The 17,145-nt window shown below is 40.4% G+C and overlaps 1 protein-coding gene across 2 annotated transcripts; it reads left to right on the forward strand.

The window, feature by feature from the left end:
• The first annotated feature begins 485 nt into the window (after positions 1-485).
• On the forward strand, positions 486-13,994 carry cpn1 (carboxypeptidase N, polypeptide 1). Of its 2 annotated transcripts, XM_029455692.1 has the most exons (10): positions 486-590; positions 2,526-2,828; positions 5,261-5,457; positions 6,752-6,907; positions 9,491-9,667; positions 9,804-9,915; positions 11,666-11,805; positions 12,380-12,479; positions 13,218-13,336; positions 13,534-13,994. In XM_029455692.1, exons 2-10 carry the CDS (start codon positions 2,594-2,596, stop codon positions 13,642-13,644), a joined length of 1,347 nt encoding a protein of 448 aa, XP_029311552.1. In that variant the 5' UTR covers positions 486-590; positions 2,526-2,593; the 3' UTR covers positions 13,645-13,994. The 2 variants fall into 2 exon arrangements, with proteins under 2 accessions (XP_029311552.1, XP_029311551.1); XM_029455691.1 differs by lacking the exon at positions 486-590 and having other exon boundaries at positions 2,364-2,828.
• Positions 13,995-17,145: the final 3,151 nt, after the last annotated feature.

Consider the following 17,145-nt stretch of genomic DNA (forward strand, 5'->3'; position numbering starts at 1 on the left):
TATACACTGCCCACTAGTGGACATACGATGTAAGGGCGAGTTTAATTCCTTAGGTCTGAACACTTTATTTGCAAACAATATTACACTACAAAAAAAACGTTTTTTTTATTTTATTAATGCCACAAATAATAATAACCGAATAATGACTTAAATATGTGATGAAACTGAAAAATGTCCTAATAATTGCCTAATATTAAAATATTTCAAAAGAAAGGTTGTTCTCATTAAATACAGGCTACCACTGGTTGTAGTTATGTAACAAAATGGGTGCTTTTGGACGCACAGGAGTCTCACAGAAAATCTCTTATTTCACTGGCTGTGGCCCCACATGGATTTATAATAAGCATTGTTAATTGGCAAGAATATTGTCTCAAAGTCAATGTAAGCCTATCAGAGAGGTCGTCGCACATTTTCCTATTGGATACATTTTTTTGAATTCCCGATTTAATAACAGCAGCTACTAATTATACTACTGACGTCCTCGCCTCTTGTCTACCCCTTGTTGTTTTCCTTTGCACTACGGAAGAAAGGCACGTGATCTGATTTACGCAAACGTCAATTTTGGTGACATATTGAGCCCCACAACCAAGGTAAACACTTATGTTTATGAAGCCTACAGTGCAAGCTAACTTTGCTTTGACATAAATATTAGTCTGATTCACAATGGCTGGACAACATATATACAAATTATCCTATAGGTTCATATGTGAATGTGATAATGGCTAAATAAGAAGGTTTTTACCACTCTGCATAACTAGTGTCCATGGCTGTACTACTATTTACATCCACTAGATGTCATTTTCCTACAATAAGTGTGATCTACAGTGTGGATCACATAACTCTTTTGGATGCTTTAGGGGAAAACACATGTAGAAGTAGATTGTTAATGAGGAAACAGCATGAATATTTATATATACAAGGTCAAAATTAAATTACATTCTTTGACACAGACTTTGAATTGATATATTTTCAACAATTCAGGGCCAGTAACAAGGAAGGTTTTTTCTGTTTTGGGATTTTTGCCCAACAATCATGATTAGTTTTTTTTGCATCTTGATGGGATTGTTTCATAGAAGTGAACGTTGTTGGCATGGCAGTGAGATGTGACCCGGTCTGGCGAGTGGAGCGGAGCCTTGAAGCGAACCAGATGTAAACAATGAAGAAACACAATCACCAGCAGAGACAATGAAGCCCGGTCCAAAGCAGTCCCAATTACAGCTTGTCAGTTAGAAGGGCATTGATGCCATATGATGTGCAAATGTGAGGGAGATTTACATTTTGAGGAAAATCAATAGCAGAGAAGCAAATTGTTATTTTTCCCTCTCTTATCCCTCTCCATCCTAGTTAGTTGTTCCTCCTCTCTTTGTATCTTTATGGACACGTGTCCTTCCTCATGCATGTTGTGTTGCTCAACTTTACATCTGTAACTCTTTCTCTTGCTTCACGTCTTTCCTTCTGTCTTTTTTGAAACTTCCACAGGCAGTTGCACAACATTCTGCAAGGAAAAAGCTCCTCTTTTCTCCAGCAGGTTTGATTGACAGCACCCCTTGCACACTCTGCAGTAAATGTGTGTGTGTGTATGTGTGTGAGTGTGTGTTTGTGGGGGGATGCATGCGTCTTGGCATTAGCCTGTGTCTTTTAGAAGTTTAATTGCGGCATTTGCTCTTTCTTCCCTAGGCCATAAGAGCATACGTATGTGTGCATTCATACACACACACACACACACACACACACACACACACATGCTTTCCTGTGTGTGTGTCTGTGTCTGTGTGTCTGTGTGTGTGTGTGTGTGTGTGTGTGTGTGTGTGTGTGTGTGTGTGTGTGTGTGTGTGTGTGGGAATGCTGCTTCGAGGAAACAGAGCAGCAACAAAACCAATCCAAAGGTTGCGAAAGAGTTCTCACACTGATTCATCTGAGGAGTGCAGGCACACGTGCACACACACACACACACACACACGTGCACACACACACACACACACACACACACACACACACACACACACACACACACACACAGGGGTTGTGTGTTGACTTAAGAGTTAATGAATGGATGATTGAGGGCTGCAGGGGTTGGGGAGAGCAGTGCCGTGGAAACAACCCCTCTTTCCCAGGAAGGGAGTATAGAACAAGAGTTAGAGACAAAGAAAGGGAGAGAAAATGAGTGTCTCAGAGACAGAATGAAATTCAGATTGTGTGTGCACAGAGCCGAGGGGGCTGTGGGGCGAACTACTTGAAGCAGAAGTATTCTAAGCGCCAATAAAGCAAGTAGCATGTACTTGACAAGGACCCAAAGGGAAAGAGAGAGGGAGAGAAGCAGCTGTTGGAGGAGGAGAGTGAGACAAAGAAGGAGCGGGGGGCTGTCCTTACTTGCTCTTCAGTGTGAGGACTGTATGTGGGAGGAGGCACAGGGAGAGGGAGAGCAGGAGAAAGAAGAGGACAAGAAAGGGAAAGAGCAAGCAGGGAGTAAGCAGTATGTTTGGTGTGTAAGGAGGTAAATATACATCTAAACGTGTTTTGCATAGTTGCAGGAAGCCTCTTCTCAAGCCTGCTCTCCTTTACTCCTGTGCTGCACAACTTGGGCTGAGGGACCATGCAGCAGGGGTGGACTCTTCCCTGGGTCGCTGCTCTCCTTCTGGGGCTGATGGGGCTACTGGTGTCCAGCTCAGACTTCCAGCATCACCGCTACGAGGACTTGGTGCGAGCTCTGTTTGCAGTGCAGAGCGAATGCCCCTACATCACTCGCATTTACAGCATCGGGCGCAGCGTAGAGGGGCGCCACCTCTATGTGCTGGAGTTCAGTGATAACCCAGGCATCCATGAAGCATGTGAGTAATTCCTGATTCACTGTGTGACAGTCCAGTGAGGATGAGCATGTTACAATAAGATCAAAAATGTTTTCATGAAGTATTTCATTATCTCAATCTGCATGTTGAGACTGAAGCACTTGCAGACTATTACAGCAAAAAACAAGTTAATATAGTGTTCAATCTTAATCTAAATGTGTCAGTTTATGTGAGATTTCTATATGTCAACAAAGTTTTGTCAAATACTACTTTTGTAAAATGCCACAAAGCAACATTTGAACAAACGTGAAACAATGTTTTAGGGGTACAGCAAATTAATTTATAATGCCTAGGGATTTGAAATGCACAGGCCATACTGGCATTTGTTTTGCACTTCTTGCTGTGGATGAGTGAGAACATAGCTGACAGGAGACAGAGCAGTTTGTGGGGGCTCTGGTTCTTTCCCGATTTATCTCCCTGAAGCTGAATTATTATGTGGATTAATAGTGAAGAAGAGAAGGAGGAGTTATCCCAAGCTGGCTTCTGTGATGAACATTGCTGGCGGTAATCTGTGGAAAACTAAAAGTGAATGATAAAAGACAAAAGTGAAAGAACTGAGTGAACATCTGTGATTCATTTCATTTTTTTGCCATCCAACCAATGATAAAATGCGACGTGTTATTCAGAGATGAGCAGATTACACGGACACAGAAGTTGACTTTGAGTCAACAAGGCTTTAACCCTGAACCCGCTCTTGCAAAAGCTTTGCTTATCCCCCCCCCCCCCCCCTCCTAACCACTGAATCAGCTCTCCAGGTGTTTATTTGGCATATTGGCTGAAAATGAAAAAAACATAACCTCATCATTGCTAATGTTTGTATTGAAAACAGGCCAAAGGGTCACACTCATGTAAGTGATTTTTCTTTTTCTTTCTCATTTGTGCATTTTTAATAGAGGTTCTTTTAAAAAAAACCCAACTTGACCACTGCAGGGAATGCCTTTCTGGCTGCAACTGAGCTTGCTGTTTTTTTTTGTGTGCATTTGCACACGTAGGGGCTTCCTTCAGTAGAATAGAAGGATGTGCGCCTGTTCTGTTGCAAGATGACTGAGGGTGAAAAACAGGAACCGTGCACTTCATAGAGGGAGTGACCTGAGGTCTTGTCTGGGTCAACCCCCTTGCACCCTTTAGGAAGTTCACGTCTTTCACATGCTGCTCAGTGTGTGTGGGTGTGTGTTAAAGCAGCACGCTAGAGCCAACACTGTTTTCTGAACCTAAGGCCAGTTGGCCGCACGTTAAAGAAAAGGAGGTGAATTGCAATGCTCAAGCTGCCATTTGGGTGCCTGAAGCAATTAGTAAAGGGTGTTCATACATTTGGAAGTATCTGCTCACCCCCACATTACCCCACCCCCCAAAAAACCCTACGCTTTCTTCTTCTCATGAACAACTGAAGTGTTATGTTGCATGCTTTTGGTGTGAAATCATATAGTTAGGCCACAAGATAGCATTATTTTAAGCATTAGGCAAAAGTGTTCAGCAGTAGCTCTGTGTAGTGTCCTTGGTCCTATCAACGCTGCAACAGTGATTAATGAAGGGAGAGGAGGGAACCCTCTACAGAGAGGGAGACTGTTTGGATAGGTGTCTCACCCAATCAGTGGCAGTTAGGAGTGCTCGATGATCTTATCCAAATAATTCAATCAGCTGTAATTAGACTCACACCCCAGAGCTCACCTTTGTCAGAACCCCGAGAACTACTTTATCAAGAAATTTGCGATAAAGTAAAGACATTAGGATTAGTAATTAGTTTAAAGCGAGACTATCTGCGTTTTAAAAGGAAAAAAGTAGCACAAGCGTTCAAATGAAAAGTTGAATCCAGAAGCAATAAAAGCCATTTAATACACTAAAAAGCGTTTTTTCACTACAGCCTAATTTGGTGTGGTATGACCAGAAGCTCATGGTGGCTAATGTTAACTAAAGGGCAACTCCACCTCAAAGTCACATTAAAGTTGTATAAAAACCTTTGTGGCTCTAGAAAAGTCTGATTAATTGACTGAATTAATGCCACTTGAGCCAGAGTCTGTTCAGGTCGACGACCGCAAGTTTAAAAATGAAACAACATCTGGTGTGGAGTTAAAATAAAATGAGTTTACCAGATCTCTGTAGCCGGATCCTGATCTCTGTTTAAGCTAGCGGCTCAAGACTGCATTATTCGCTATTTGTTTAACACACAAGAATCTCCGGGGAAAAAAAACCTGTTGGTGGTTGAGTTGCATTGTGGGTAATGTAGGCGTAAAATAATAAAGAGGGAAATTTAAAAAACGCATAGGCTGAAATTAAAACATGAGAAAGTGTATGTGTATGTGTATGTGTATGTATGTGTATGCATGCTCAGGCAATCATCTTGAATGTCACGCTTGACAGCTCTGTGTGGATTCTTTGACCTCATGCCCCCCTCCACCTTTTCACTTCCTCCCCAGTGGAGCCGGAGTTCAAGTACGTGGGCAACATGCACGGCAACGAAGTGCTCGGCCGTGAACTGCTCATTAAGTTATCTCAGTTTCTGTGCGAGGAGTATCGGGCCGGAAACCAGCGGATCATGAGGCTGATTCATGACACGCGCATCCACATCCTGCCCTCCATGAACCCCGACGGCTACGAGGTGGCTGCCAGACAGGTAATGTACACCCTGACGTACATGTGAGCTCCAGGCTTCCTCGTGATGTATAAAAGAAAAAAAACTGGGGAAATCTGCCACTGGGACGCCTTCGGCTGTTTTTCCTTCAGCAATCATTTGCCACTTGAGGAGAAAAAGTTTCCACATTTTTCCTTGATTGTGTTCTTGCCAGTGGAAATGTTAGAAATGTTAAGGTCCCTCAGGAGAACTTAACGCCTGCAAGATAAATCACAGCACAACACATATCATATCTGATTACAGCAGATAACATATAAGGTATGTGCGTCTTTCTTTTTTTTATTAAATCTTCCACTGTCTGTAATAATCCCATCTCTCAGCTCCCTGAGAGAGCCCCTAGCTTTCTACTGGGGGGATAATTATATGGGCCATGAAACAACGGACACACATGCAACCCCCCCCCCCTTTAACCAGACACGCGCACAATCTCTTCGAGACTAATTATACGTCCTTCTCTTTGCCACTCAGACGACACACGGACAAAAGCACTATAATTTGTTGCATCAACAGATGTTTAGATTGAGTAGCATCTGGACAACAATGGGAAGGCTGCTTCATTTCCCAGCATCCTAGAGTGCATAGTGTAGATTTTGGGTAATGATTGAGCAACAAAAATATTGTTTTGTGCCCATGGCATCAAAGAAATGTAAGATTAAAGTAGTACCATAGAGATTTCAGTCTGTTCTTTCATTTGTCTTACAGCAGGTCAGACATTCTGCATGGAAATACTGTGCAAATCCAACAAAAGCCTCCCTATTTATAGAACAAATTGTTTTTTGCTCCAGAGTATTTGCTTCGTAGTCGGTAAAGAAAAATGTTTTTAGGAAATTGACACTAAAGGATTAAATGTGCCATGAAAAAAACATTCCAAGGCACGAGTCCCGAGTTTTATAAAACACGAGTGTACCGCCATGCTAGCGGCTCTCTGATGCTGTACACTAAATGCAGTCAATGGGGGTCATTCCTGTGTTCCCAGGGTCCTCATTATAAGTGATTGGTAAGGGCCATCTTCGAGGTTCAAGTTGCAAAAGAACGAAGGGAGATGAACGTTTGAAATGCAGTTTGAATTGTAAAACTCCATCCAGCCTCTGATGAATGTTTACAGCTTAACAGTATAACTCAATAGTTATACAGTTGAGGCATAAATCAAAGTATTGAACAATTTAAAATGTTGTCATGATGATTAGAATTCTTCCCACGGGGAACATGAAAAAACAAGGAAACCCAACAGAAGCTGCCGTTTGAGAAACTTGACATTTCGTCCGTGGGTCAACAGGGTCCAGAGTTCAACGGCTACCTGGTGGGTCGAGGGAACGCCAGAGAATTTGATCTGAACCGGAACTTTCCAGATCTGAACGCACTTGTGTACTACTACGAGAAGACCAACGGACGAAACCACCACCTTCCCCTGCCGGACAACTGGGAGCAACAGGTCAGTGTGACCGGATGAACGCACAGGAAATCTGTATCTACATGTGTGCAAATACATGTACGTGCTTGTGTGTGGGAGAGAGTGAAAGAGGGAGAGACAGGGAGATGGATGAGTACATTGCTCATGCTTGTGCGTGTTCAGTGTTTGAATATGGAGTTAAATAATGAGCAGATGTAACATAGCTGAGCTATCTTGGGCTTCAACATTGTTGACATGACTGGATTTGTGAGATTTGTGCTGGATCAGACTCCACTTCATGTTGAGCTTCTACTAAATAAAAAGAAACAGGCCATAAAGTCAAACAGTAAGTGAATCGTTTAGTCGGCTGTCTGTTGCATGTGCGTGTTTGTGTGCGTCTGTATAGTCTGAGCCGTTGTGCAGTGTTTGCTTATCTTACTGTAAAACCTATATCTGCTCATGTAAACTGTGCTTTTTTCCCCTCTGGGTCAGAAAGAGGCTGCTCTCCTTTGAAACAGACGGGTAAAAAAAAAACAAATGTCAGCCTTACATGTTACAACTCAGAACAAAAGCATGACTGAAAATATGCTTTAGATCAAAGTTTGATTTTCTTTGGAATAAATCTAAAGCTGTTTCGCTCTTGGAATCATACCGACCCGTACAAGATGTACATACTGTATATGAAGAACATTTTTGTCATTTCGTCACCACCATGACAAGTGGAACCGACCTACTGTGCGGTCTCAGAGTGTAACTGTTACCTGCCACCTTGAGATACTGCGTCACTCTCCACAAACCTGTGATTTCACTCAAAATCATCAGCTCATTGCCAAGTCTGTCTTTGAATAATAAAACACTTTTACCCCTGTGCTCTTTTGCAGTGGGTAGTTTACAACTGATAAAGCGCTGGTGGATATTTTCCTTTGCTATGAGACTATTGAAACCCATCAATCAAACTGCCGTGCTCCTTGAAATATGTGTAACTTGGCAGAACCTGAACAGTCAGGTATTGAACATGCAACTACAAGTCCTGTCTATTAATTATGAAATAGATAAGACGCAGACATTTGCTCTATACTGTGAAAAACACTGGGGGGGGGGGGGATAAACTGTGTCGTTTATTTCAAAGATATGCGGATGAACTGCATTTGTGGCTCAGGATTGCAGGCTTGGCTGCAGTAAAACACAGTTATGTTCCAGTTGCTCTGTGTTTCCCCTGTGCACTTATTATTTCAGATCACTCCAGCGTAAAATGTAGAAAGAAGAGAAGGATGAACCTGTGTGCTGTCAAACTATAGTGGCTGAAAAGTACATTTTAAGGATTAAGGTCAGATCCTTGGGGGTGTCTCAGTCTGCAGTCGTTTTATCTTTAACAGACACTAACAGGGCTACTTAGTTTCAAGGTTATTTTCCTTAAGTGTTTGTTTCCATCAGATTATAACGTTATTGACCAGATGAATCATTAAAGCATGTGACATTATTTTAGGTGATAACGTTAACGGACAATGTTATTTAAATAACATTATGAGTATTGCGTCATCAATCAAAAGTAGGGATTAAAACAATATAAGATTTTCCTGGAGTAAGTTATAACATTCACAGAATTCATGGTCTGAAGAAGATTTTTTTAAATGTATATATATATTTATATTTATATTTATATTTATATTTATATTTATATTTATATTTATATTTATTTATATATATATATATATATATATATATATATATATATATATATATATATATATATATATATATATATATATATATATATATTTATTTATATATATTTATTTATATATATTTATATATATTAGTTCCTGAGCTGCAAATATGTTGAGAAAACTAAATCGCTGGTCCTCCCAGTCGTGAGCTGGCTGTCCACCCACATGACTGCCTCCTGAAAGGCAAACACAAAAGAGTAACTGTGCCACTGTTACAGATACTTCATTCATGCTGGTCGGCATTACATTCTCACAGGCTGCATGAAGCCACAAGCCCCCTGTGCTCTCCTGCATGCTCAGCCATGCTACATTTAAATGAGCCAACTGATGATGTTTCATCTAAAGTTTCTCTTTCCCACTGTTTCGCAAAATAACGCAAATGTAGACAGTGCAAAGATATGATTATCAGTGTGTGTGTCTGTGTGTGTGTGTGTGCATATGTAACCCTACACCATGGCGTACAGCTCTGACTTCAGGCACGCCGAGTGTATATAAAGATCCACCGACAATAAACACCTGTCAGTCCCACTTCAAGGCCAGGGTGTCTCTGATCGGCCTGATTATTCTTCAGCTGAACCAGACTGTATTTATTATCCCACATACCTTAATATCTGGGAGCGTGTGAGGATAGTAAGCATAGAAGATAAACGGCAGCCTTAAAGTGGAATTTAAAGGTTCAAGATGTCTGTAGCGTTTGATGAGGGACATTATGAAAACACTGACATACAATGCAATAAGTAGTTACATTTAATATGTGTGTGTGTGTGTGTGTGTGTGTGTGTGTGTGTGTGTGTGTGTGTGTGTGTGTGTGTGTCATTGTATAAAAGGCTCCATACGTCATGTACATTGTCCTGTAAACGCATCAGCCCTAAAAGTTACATTTATATATCCTCCACAGGTTGAACCGGAGACTTTGGCGGTCATAAAATGGATGCAAAACTACAATTTCATCCTGTCAGCCAACCTCCACGGAGGAGCCGTGGTAGCCAATTACCCCTTCGACAAGTCGAGAGACCCTCGCATTCGAGGGAGGACCACGTACGCGGCCACTGCGGACGACAAAATCTTCAGAAAGGTGTGCTGCAGATAAAGAATTATTTCCAGATGTTACACGCATCTGTTCTCATCCCTGTCTGTTTGTGTTTGCGTGTGTGTCGGTGTGTGTGTGTGTGTGTGAACATGTGAATGATTGGGCACGTGTGTGATGACAGTTGGCGAGGAGCTACTCGTACGCTCACAGCTGGATGCACAAGGGTTGGAACTGTGGGGACTTCTTCGATGAGGGGATCACCAACGGCGCCAGCTGGTACTCTCTGTCCAAGGGTGAGCAACACCTCTGGCTACTCAGCAGGGTGAAGGGAAAGCAACAGATAAAATGGCCATTTAAAAAGAAATGTCCAACAGTGCACAGCCACAACAGGTGAAGGCAGGTCTAGAATACCCTTATTCATTGGAGAGCGTCCATTGTCATTCCCCTTCCAAAGAAAGACAAGGCCACCTGCATGAAGGATGGCAGGTGACATGATTGACATGCCTTGAGTCTACGCCAGCACCAGCTTTCGCGGCGTCGTCGTGAACTCTCTGACTCTTTCCGAGACTCTCCTCTTGCCTTTAACCTCTTCACCTTCTGCACACCAACAGCTGCACCTCCACTGACCCCTCGGTTTAGCTGCTCAAGTTTGTAAATGACACAACAACAACTTAGGGTCTGTATGAAGCGTATTAGTGGGTGAAGGAGGGGTAGCCTTCTGAATTTATCCCCAGATTTATGTTTTATTTCAGCCTTCCCTTCAGCTGCACAGAGCTGCCACCAGTCACCGACAGCGGTAATAACTGTTAAGTGGCTGGGATGCACTATTCTATATTTGTCGTAATTGTTTATAATTTGAAATGCGGTTGTTCCCTTCACATATTAAGTTCATTTAAAAATAATACACTGTTTTACATTATGCATGCACATTTTAGCACTGACGTTTTAGCTGCACCGCCCTAAAACTCAAACTGCTACAGACTGTCTATCGCTGAAAACATCTTAACATCATCCGTCCTCTTTGAACATTGCCCTCTGCCTCCTCCGTGTTGTGTGATGACACCCATCAATGCAGAATAAATCACTAGTGCACCCATCAGTGATCCAAATGGTGCCACATAACTCAAGTATACTTTCACATAGATGCACATAAAGCCATGCCTTTTACACATAAATGTTCTCAACCTAACCGGAGCAGATTTATATATACACTTTCAGTGGGTTGACTTAGTCTCGTGTCACCCAGTATGTCCAGTCAGCACTTAATTATGTCCGATTTACTGTCTCCCAATTGTTCCCAGACAATGAAAACTGTGAATATTTGAGGTTTATTTTTTACATTTGTGTGTACTATGAAAGTATGCCAGGGTGCCAAGTGGATCTTTTATTAGGGGTTTGGTTGAATACAATATTTTTTTTACGGCCACCTACAGGCCATTAGGAGTTATATGAGCTCAAGCCCTGGCAGACACATTAAAGTCTTCATCCTCCCCCGTTTGTTTTATGAGAAATATTTTTGCTTATAGAATGCTTGGAAGCTACAGCACACTAAGTTCCTCACACTGTCTGGGCATGTATTCAATTTCAGTTCAATTAATCTGTGACTGCAACAATAACTTGACAGACGTTTTTGATCTGTAAATCCTGGTCTGGACTAGTCGGGATTATTCCTTGGAATGTGAATCTGTTGAGCTCTTCGGTTGAGTCATGAAAGCTTTTGAATTGGATGAAAACGCCCACAGTCGCATTTAGCAGGAGCGTGTTATGTTTATTTTACCAACTCCTTGTGCTCCAAGTCTTATGTCATGGTCTGTGAGGTTAGATTTGAACTTTCCCTTCCAATCCTGGCCTCATATATCAAAACGGCAAAATGCAGTGGATTGGAAAAATCAGCTTGATCATATGAAACATGTTTTATCAACTCCTCACAAATCTGAGCAACTGCTTTAAGAGACAAACGAAGGCGCCACGTAAACCATTCTATACACCCTGTATCCTCCCTTGAAATCTAAAGCAAATAGTCTATTTATGTGTGTGTTTCAGGCATGCAGGACTTCAACTACCTGTACACCAACTGTTTTGAGATTACACTGGAGCTGAGCTGTGATAAGTTTCCTCCAGCATCAGTACTGCCCAGAGAATGGCTGGGCAACCGAGAAGCTTTGGTTTCATACCTTGAACAGGTCAGTACACACACACACACACACACACACACACACACACACACACACACACACACACACACACACACACACACACACACTGCAAATTTGGTGCACAGGAGATTTTTGTAAATGTTGGCTGCGATTTCCTGGATAAAGTGATTTTAAATGAGCAGCGTGAAATTCAGCTTATTACAAGTAAACTGACATCCCTCCGTCAAGTATGAAGAGAGCTTGGTTTGAGAACAACATATCTTTTATCCATCAGTGTCGGAGTGCTGAGATAAAATACAGTGATGCATTGCTACTAATGGTGTTTGAGGCTCAGAAACGCATGCTTTCTGCAGTACTGAATAAACAGAGCAAACTGAAAGGTTCAGCAGGGCTGAGGAAAGTTCATAAGGTTTAAGGTTTTTGGAAAAGTTGCATTGGAAATGTAGTTGATTTGCATTTGCAACACAAAGCTATCTATGGTCACACATTTCTGATGTGCTTAACACATATTTCTCATATTCTCACACAAGCTCAAGCACAAAAGGCACAATCCACTGAAAAATGTGTCAAATTAAATGTAAATATAACTCGTGTTTTTCAGGTGCATCATGGGATAAAAGGCATGGTTTACGATGAAAACAACAACCCGGTCGGAAACGCTGAGGTCTCGGTGACCGGCGTCAACCACGATGTGACCACCGGTGAGAAGGGGCTGGAGGGATGTCAGTTAATTGTTCTACAGATGTGGTTGTTATTTCCTGGGAGTTTTTTTTACTCCTTAACTGCAGGGTTGAAGAAGTCTGTGAGTGTGTGTGTGTGTGTGTGTGTGTGTGTGTGTGTGTGTGTGTGTGTGCGTGTGTGTGTGTGTGTGGTGTATGGTAACTGATCTGCTCATGTCCTGGCTAGTGATGAGAATAGATGAGAATAGTGCCGTTCATCCTCACACTGGAATGGAACAAGCCGCCCTCTAGTGGCCAATAGTGGAAATGCACGTTGAAAATAATAACTGTACTGTATTTACATTTACCCAAGTACTTAACTTCTGATCAACTCTGAGGTTCTTGTCATTTACTTGCATATTTAAATGTTGTGATACTTTATACTCCACTTTTTATTGTATTTTCTATTACTTTTTACTACTTACTTACCATTTTAAAAACCTGTAGCTGTAGCAGTAAAGTGTATTGACGGTTGACTTTTCATTTGTAAGCAGAAGATTGTGTCAAAAGTTACATATTCTTGCTTTAAGTAAATGTTGCAGATAATACTGAGGGACTTTCCTTAAGTGCCGTTTTGAATGCATGACTTTTACAAAGTGGGATTGCTACTTTTACTTAAGCAAATGATATGAATACTTATTTTAACAGTGTGTAAATTAGGATTTGAAAAAAACCAGTTGGATATTTCCACTTCTCATCTTTTCCCGTGCATTCCTCCAGGAGTGGATGGCGACTATTTCAGACTTCTGTTACCAGGCACATACACTGTGACAGCATCGGCCCCAGGTTACGCCCCCTCCACCAGCACGGTCACAGTAGGACCAGCTGAGGCCATACAGGTGTGTTTCTATGTGTATGGACAAGGCATACACAGGAATCTTACAGTTTTACTAATCAATGTACCTTTTATTGTAGAAAAAGCAGGAAGTAAGCACTTTAAATACACATTTAGAGGCTCATTTGTGATTAATGTATCTGTGTGTGTGTGTATGAAATGTACTCTGCTTTGATCACTCACATCTTGTTTTCCTCACAGCTTCATTTTTACTTGAAATCGGCACCAAAACAAAACCTGAAGGTGAAGCCCCACAACGGCAAGAAGAACCTCTCATCTCCCAAGACCACCTTAAAACTCGGCCCAAGATGAAACATGGACAATTACACACAAACATATATACACACATATACTGAAAATCCCACATGAAACACACACATGCACGCACACATTCAAATTATGGAAATGATAATTGACCATTATATATGTATGTTATTCTACCTTTGTAGTCCTTTGAACATGTCTTTCAAACGTTTGTGTTCTTGTTTGTTTTTTTGTGTCTGTATTAAGGAATGTTGCAAACCTGGTGTATTTATGTAACCGTGTTGATTTGTATGAACATAGCTATCCTGTATTTGTAAAGGACTTTTTTTGGATTTTGATTACTATAATTTGATGAAAATTGAAAGTGAAAATAAAATAATGTTTTTGCTGTCATCATTTACCATCTCAGGATATTGTGTTTCTGCTTTATTTATGTTATACCATACTATATATTTATATTTATGTGCTTTAAGGCGCTTGAATGAGTAATAATTCTTAATAATATCTTTATTTAATCCACCCTGAAACAAACTTAAGGACTAAAGGAAGTCTGAAGGAGACGTAAAAGCAAATTAACAAGCAAACATGAAGTACGGAGATTCCTAAAGTGACTTTTACTGTATTATTTAAAGTTAAATGAGAACAAACAAACCTAACATTAACATCTTTTTCACTGTATCAGTCAGTGGGATGCTTCAGATCTTGTGGTGAAGATGTATTTTTTCCTTTTAACGCTGTGTTTTACAAAAGTAGAACAGTAGATGTCACTGCTGCACAAGGAAGGAAAACATGTCTGCTCCCGGTCCTATAGCTGAAAGTTCCTGAAAAGTTAAATGATCTCATGAAAAAACAAACTCTGATTCTGTCCAACTGGGCAAACATCTCAGCAAATATCCATCTAAGATTCACCAAACCCTCTGTCAATGACTTGGTCTGCTTAAATGAGTGTGCCTCTGTACTAGAGCTGCAACGTTTAGTCGATTAATCAAAATCGATTCAGTCCTTTGTTCACGTTTGAACGCTTTTGCTGAGAAGAACACGATTATTATTCATCACATTGATCAATTAGCAAAGTTTATAACTTAAATGAATATTATCCAAGAATCTGGTAACACCAACCCGAACCCACTGTACACCTCATGAGCAACAAGAAGGAGCGTTGTGTGCTGCTGATCACTCCACTGCTTCCTCTTGTTATGAGCCTGGAAGACAGATGATACACACAGAACAAGACTGAGCCCCGGCTCCCTGGAGGTGGCAGCAAAGGATAGGATGACGTCTGTTACAACAATGCACAATAACACAAATGGACATATTTGTTCTGAATAGTATCTGCCAAGTTGAAGAACTAGTTTTGTTTTAATGAATGTGTTTCTGTAGTATACATGTGGCTGAAGTATACGTATTTGGAAAGAGTGCTATTTGATTTAATTTGACAGGAAATGTGTTGTTACGGTATCATTCCTTGCTCCTCCAAACTAAAATCAAGAGGCCCTTTTCAAAACGGGACTCTGTTTAGAGTGGACTGGACTTTTAAAAATGAGAATTCTCAATATGTTTTTCCTGTGCTATTTACACACACTACAGTTTACAACATTAGCTTCTCTCTGGCGAACAGGAAAGAGGAAAAGCGCACTTCACTGGGCACTCTGTGAATTTATGACAGTGATGCAGAAGTTCCCTGAAAACAAACATGGAGTCACACTAATAATACAATCTGAAATTCTCTTTCTGAAGATGAAGTTTAGAGCCCAAAGTTATGATCACAGGAGACATTGTCGATATTGTGAATATTAAAGCCAATGAGCTATATTAGTCGTATAACAACAACCCCACTGTCCTGTTGAATCTGAGTCACAATAATCATAAGTCATTCACTTACTGACATCAGCTCAAATATCAGGCCAGTAACTACAATACATGAGTACAATAACTTTCATTTTCTGCCTACTCCAACACTTTGTCACAGCTGATGTTTCTCAGAGCAGACACAATAGCACGATTGTACGACAGCCAATGTATTCTCTGCCTACAGAGCAATACAGCGACGATCAACTGGCAGCAGATATTGAAAGACAACAACAGAGCCACATACTGACCCTGAATGAAAGTGGCCACTGTGAGAGAAGACAAAGGCAGCATTTCATACAGAGTCACTGATCTGGAGCCTTCTCAGCCGTAGTATGGGTGTGTGCATGTGTGTGTCAGGGCTTGTACTTGTATTCGTGAACACTTAGTGGGCCATATGTGGCGTCAATGAAGCCCACCAGGGGTCCGTCTCTTACACGGACTGACCCACATTCGTTGACTCAGAGGTTAAGTTCTATGACACTGACGGATCAGACTTTATCAGAAGTTACAGAACAAGCACTCGGAAAATTAATCGTTTAGAAAATGCCTGAATCTTTAAACAAGATAATGTTTTGTTGAGTTGGGGCTCCATGTATATATACTGTATATTTAAATGTCTTTTAAAAACATATCTTTATATGGGAGCTTTCACAGGGTTTATGGCTCGAATTTCACTTCTGTTAAGTCACTTCTTACTTTAAAACACATTTATATACAAAGGCATTCTCTTAAATTATAAATGATCTTATATTTTTATAAGATTGCTCAGTGTTGTATAACTTTACAACTGTTTTAAATGGTCTTTATCGTTGTCTGTCTACCATTTTTATTTAGTTTTGTAAAACAAATTGTAACTTTGTTTTGAAAAAATGATCCAAATAAAGTTTAGGATGCAGTCTTTAAGGAAGATGCAGTGTTTGGCTTTTCACTATCAGAGTCAGTGCATCGTTGTTTGGGGGAATGTACCTTTAGTCAGACTTTTTGATATGACCTTAACTGTTTTTTTTAAAAACAAACATTTGAAACTCATCTTAAAATGTAATTTTTTAGTTTGGTTGTTTTAATAATCGGATCCCTGTAAAGAAAATGTTTGTAAGAAATCTTATTGTCTTGTTATTGTCAAAAGTCCATATTCATACCAGCAAATTTGCAAAATAGTAACCCTAGTTGTAAAATAGTACTGTCTTCATGTCCTACATAAAGTCCTGTCAGGACACACTACAATACTGCACAAACTCTAAAACTGTCAGAACTAAAGCCTTAATTTGATTTTGTTTATGTTTCATTTGTATTTATATTTACAAAACATCTATCTGTCACTCGCTGTTAAATAAACTAAAACATGAATAAAGAACAGATACTGATATTAGTAATTATTGGTATAAACAATATATTGCACATACATTAGTTAATATAGTGTCCAGTACAGACACATCATAATACAACTTCAACAAGTTGTTGATTCAGTTAACATTGATATAGATGCATTGGTTTAGTGACTGATTGAACACATACTATTATGCATATGGCTTTACTGGAGCAGAGTTATCATTTACTGTAGAGGGAATCTAATGGTTGACGAGACGACATGTTGTATACTTTATGTTATGATGAAGCTGATTTGTTTGCAGATATGTGTGTTTGTGATTGAGCCTTTTTCACGTGTGTTTTTGTGTCTCTCCTGTCCTCTCGTGTATC

The sequence above is a fragment of the Cottoperca gobio genome, chromosome 19 (assembly GCF_900634415.1).
Source record: "Cottoperca gobio chromosome 19, fCotGob3.1, whole genome shotgun sequence".
In the NCBI taxonomy this organism is placed as follows: domain Eukaryota; kingdom Metazoa; phylum Chordata; class Actinopteri; order Perciformes; family Bovichtidae; genus Cottoperca; species Cottoperca gobio.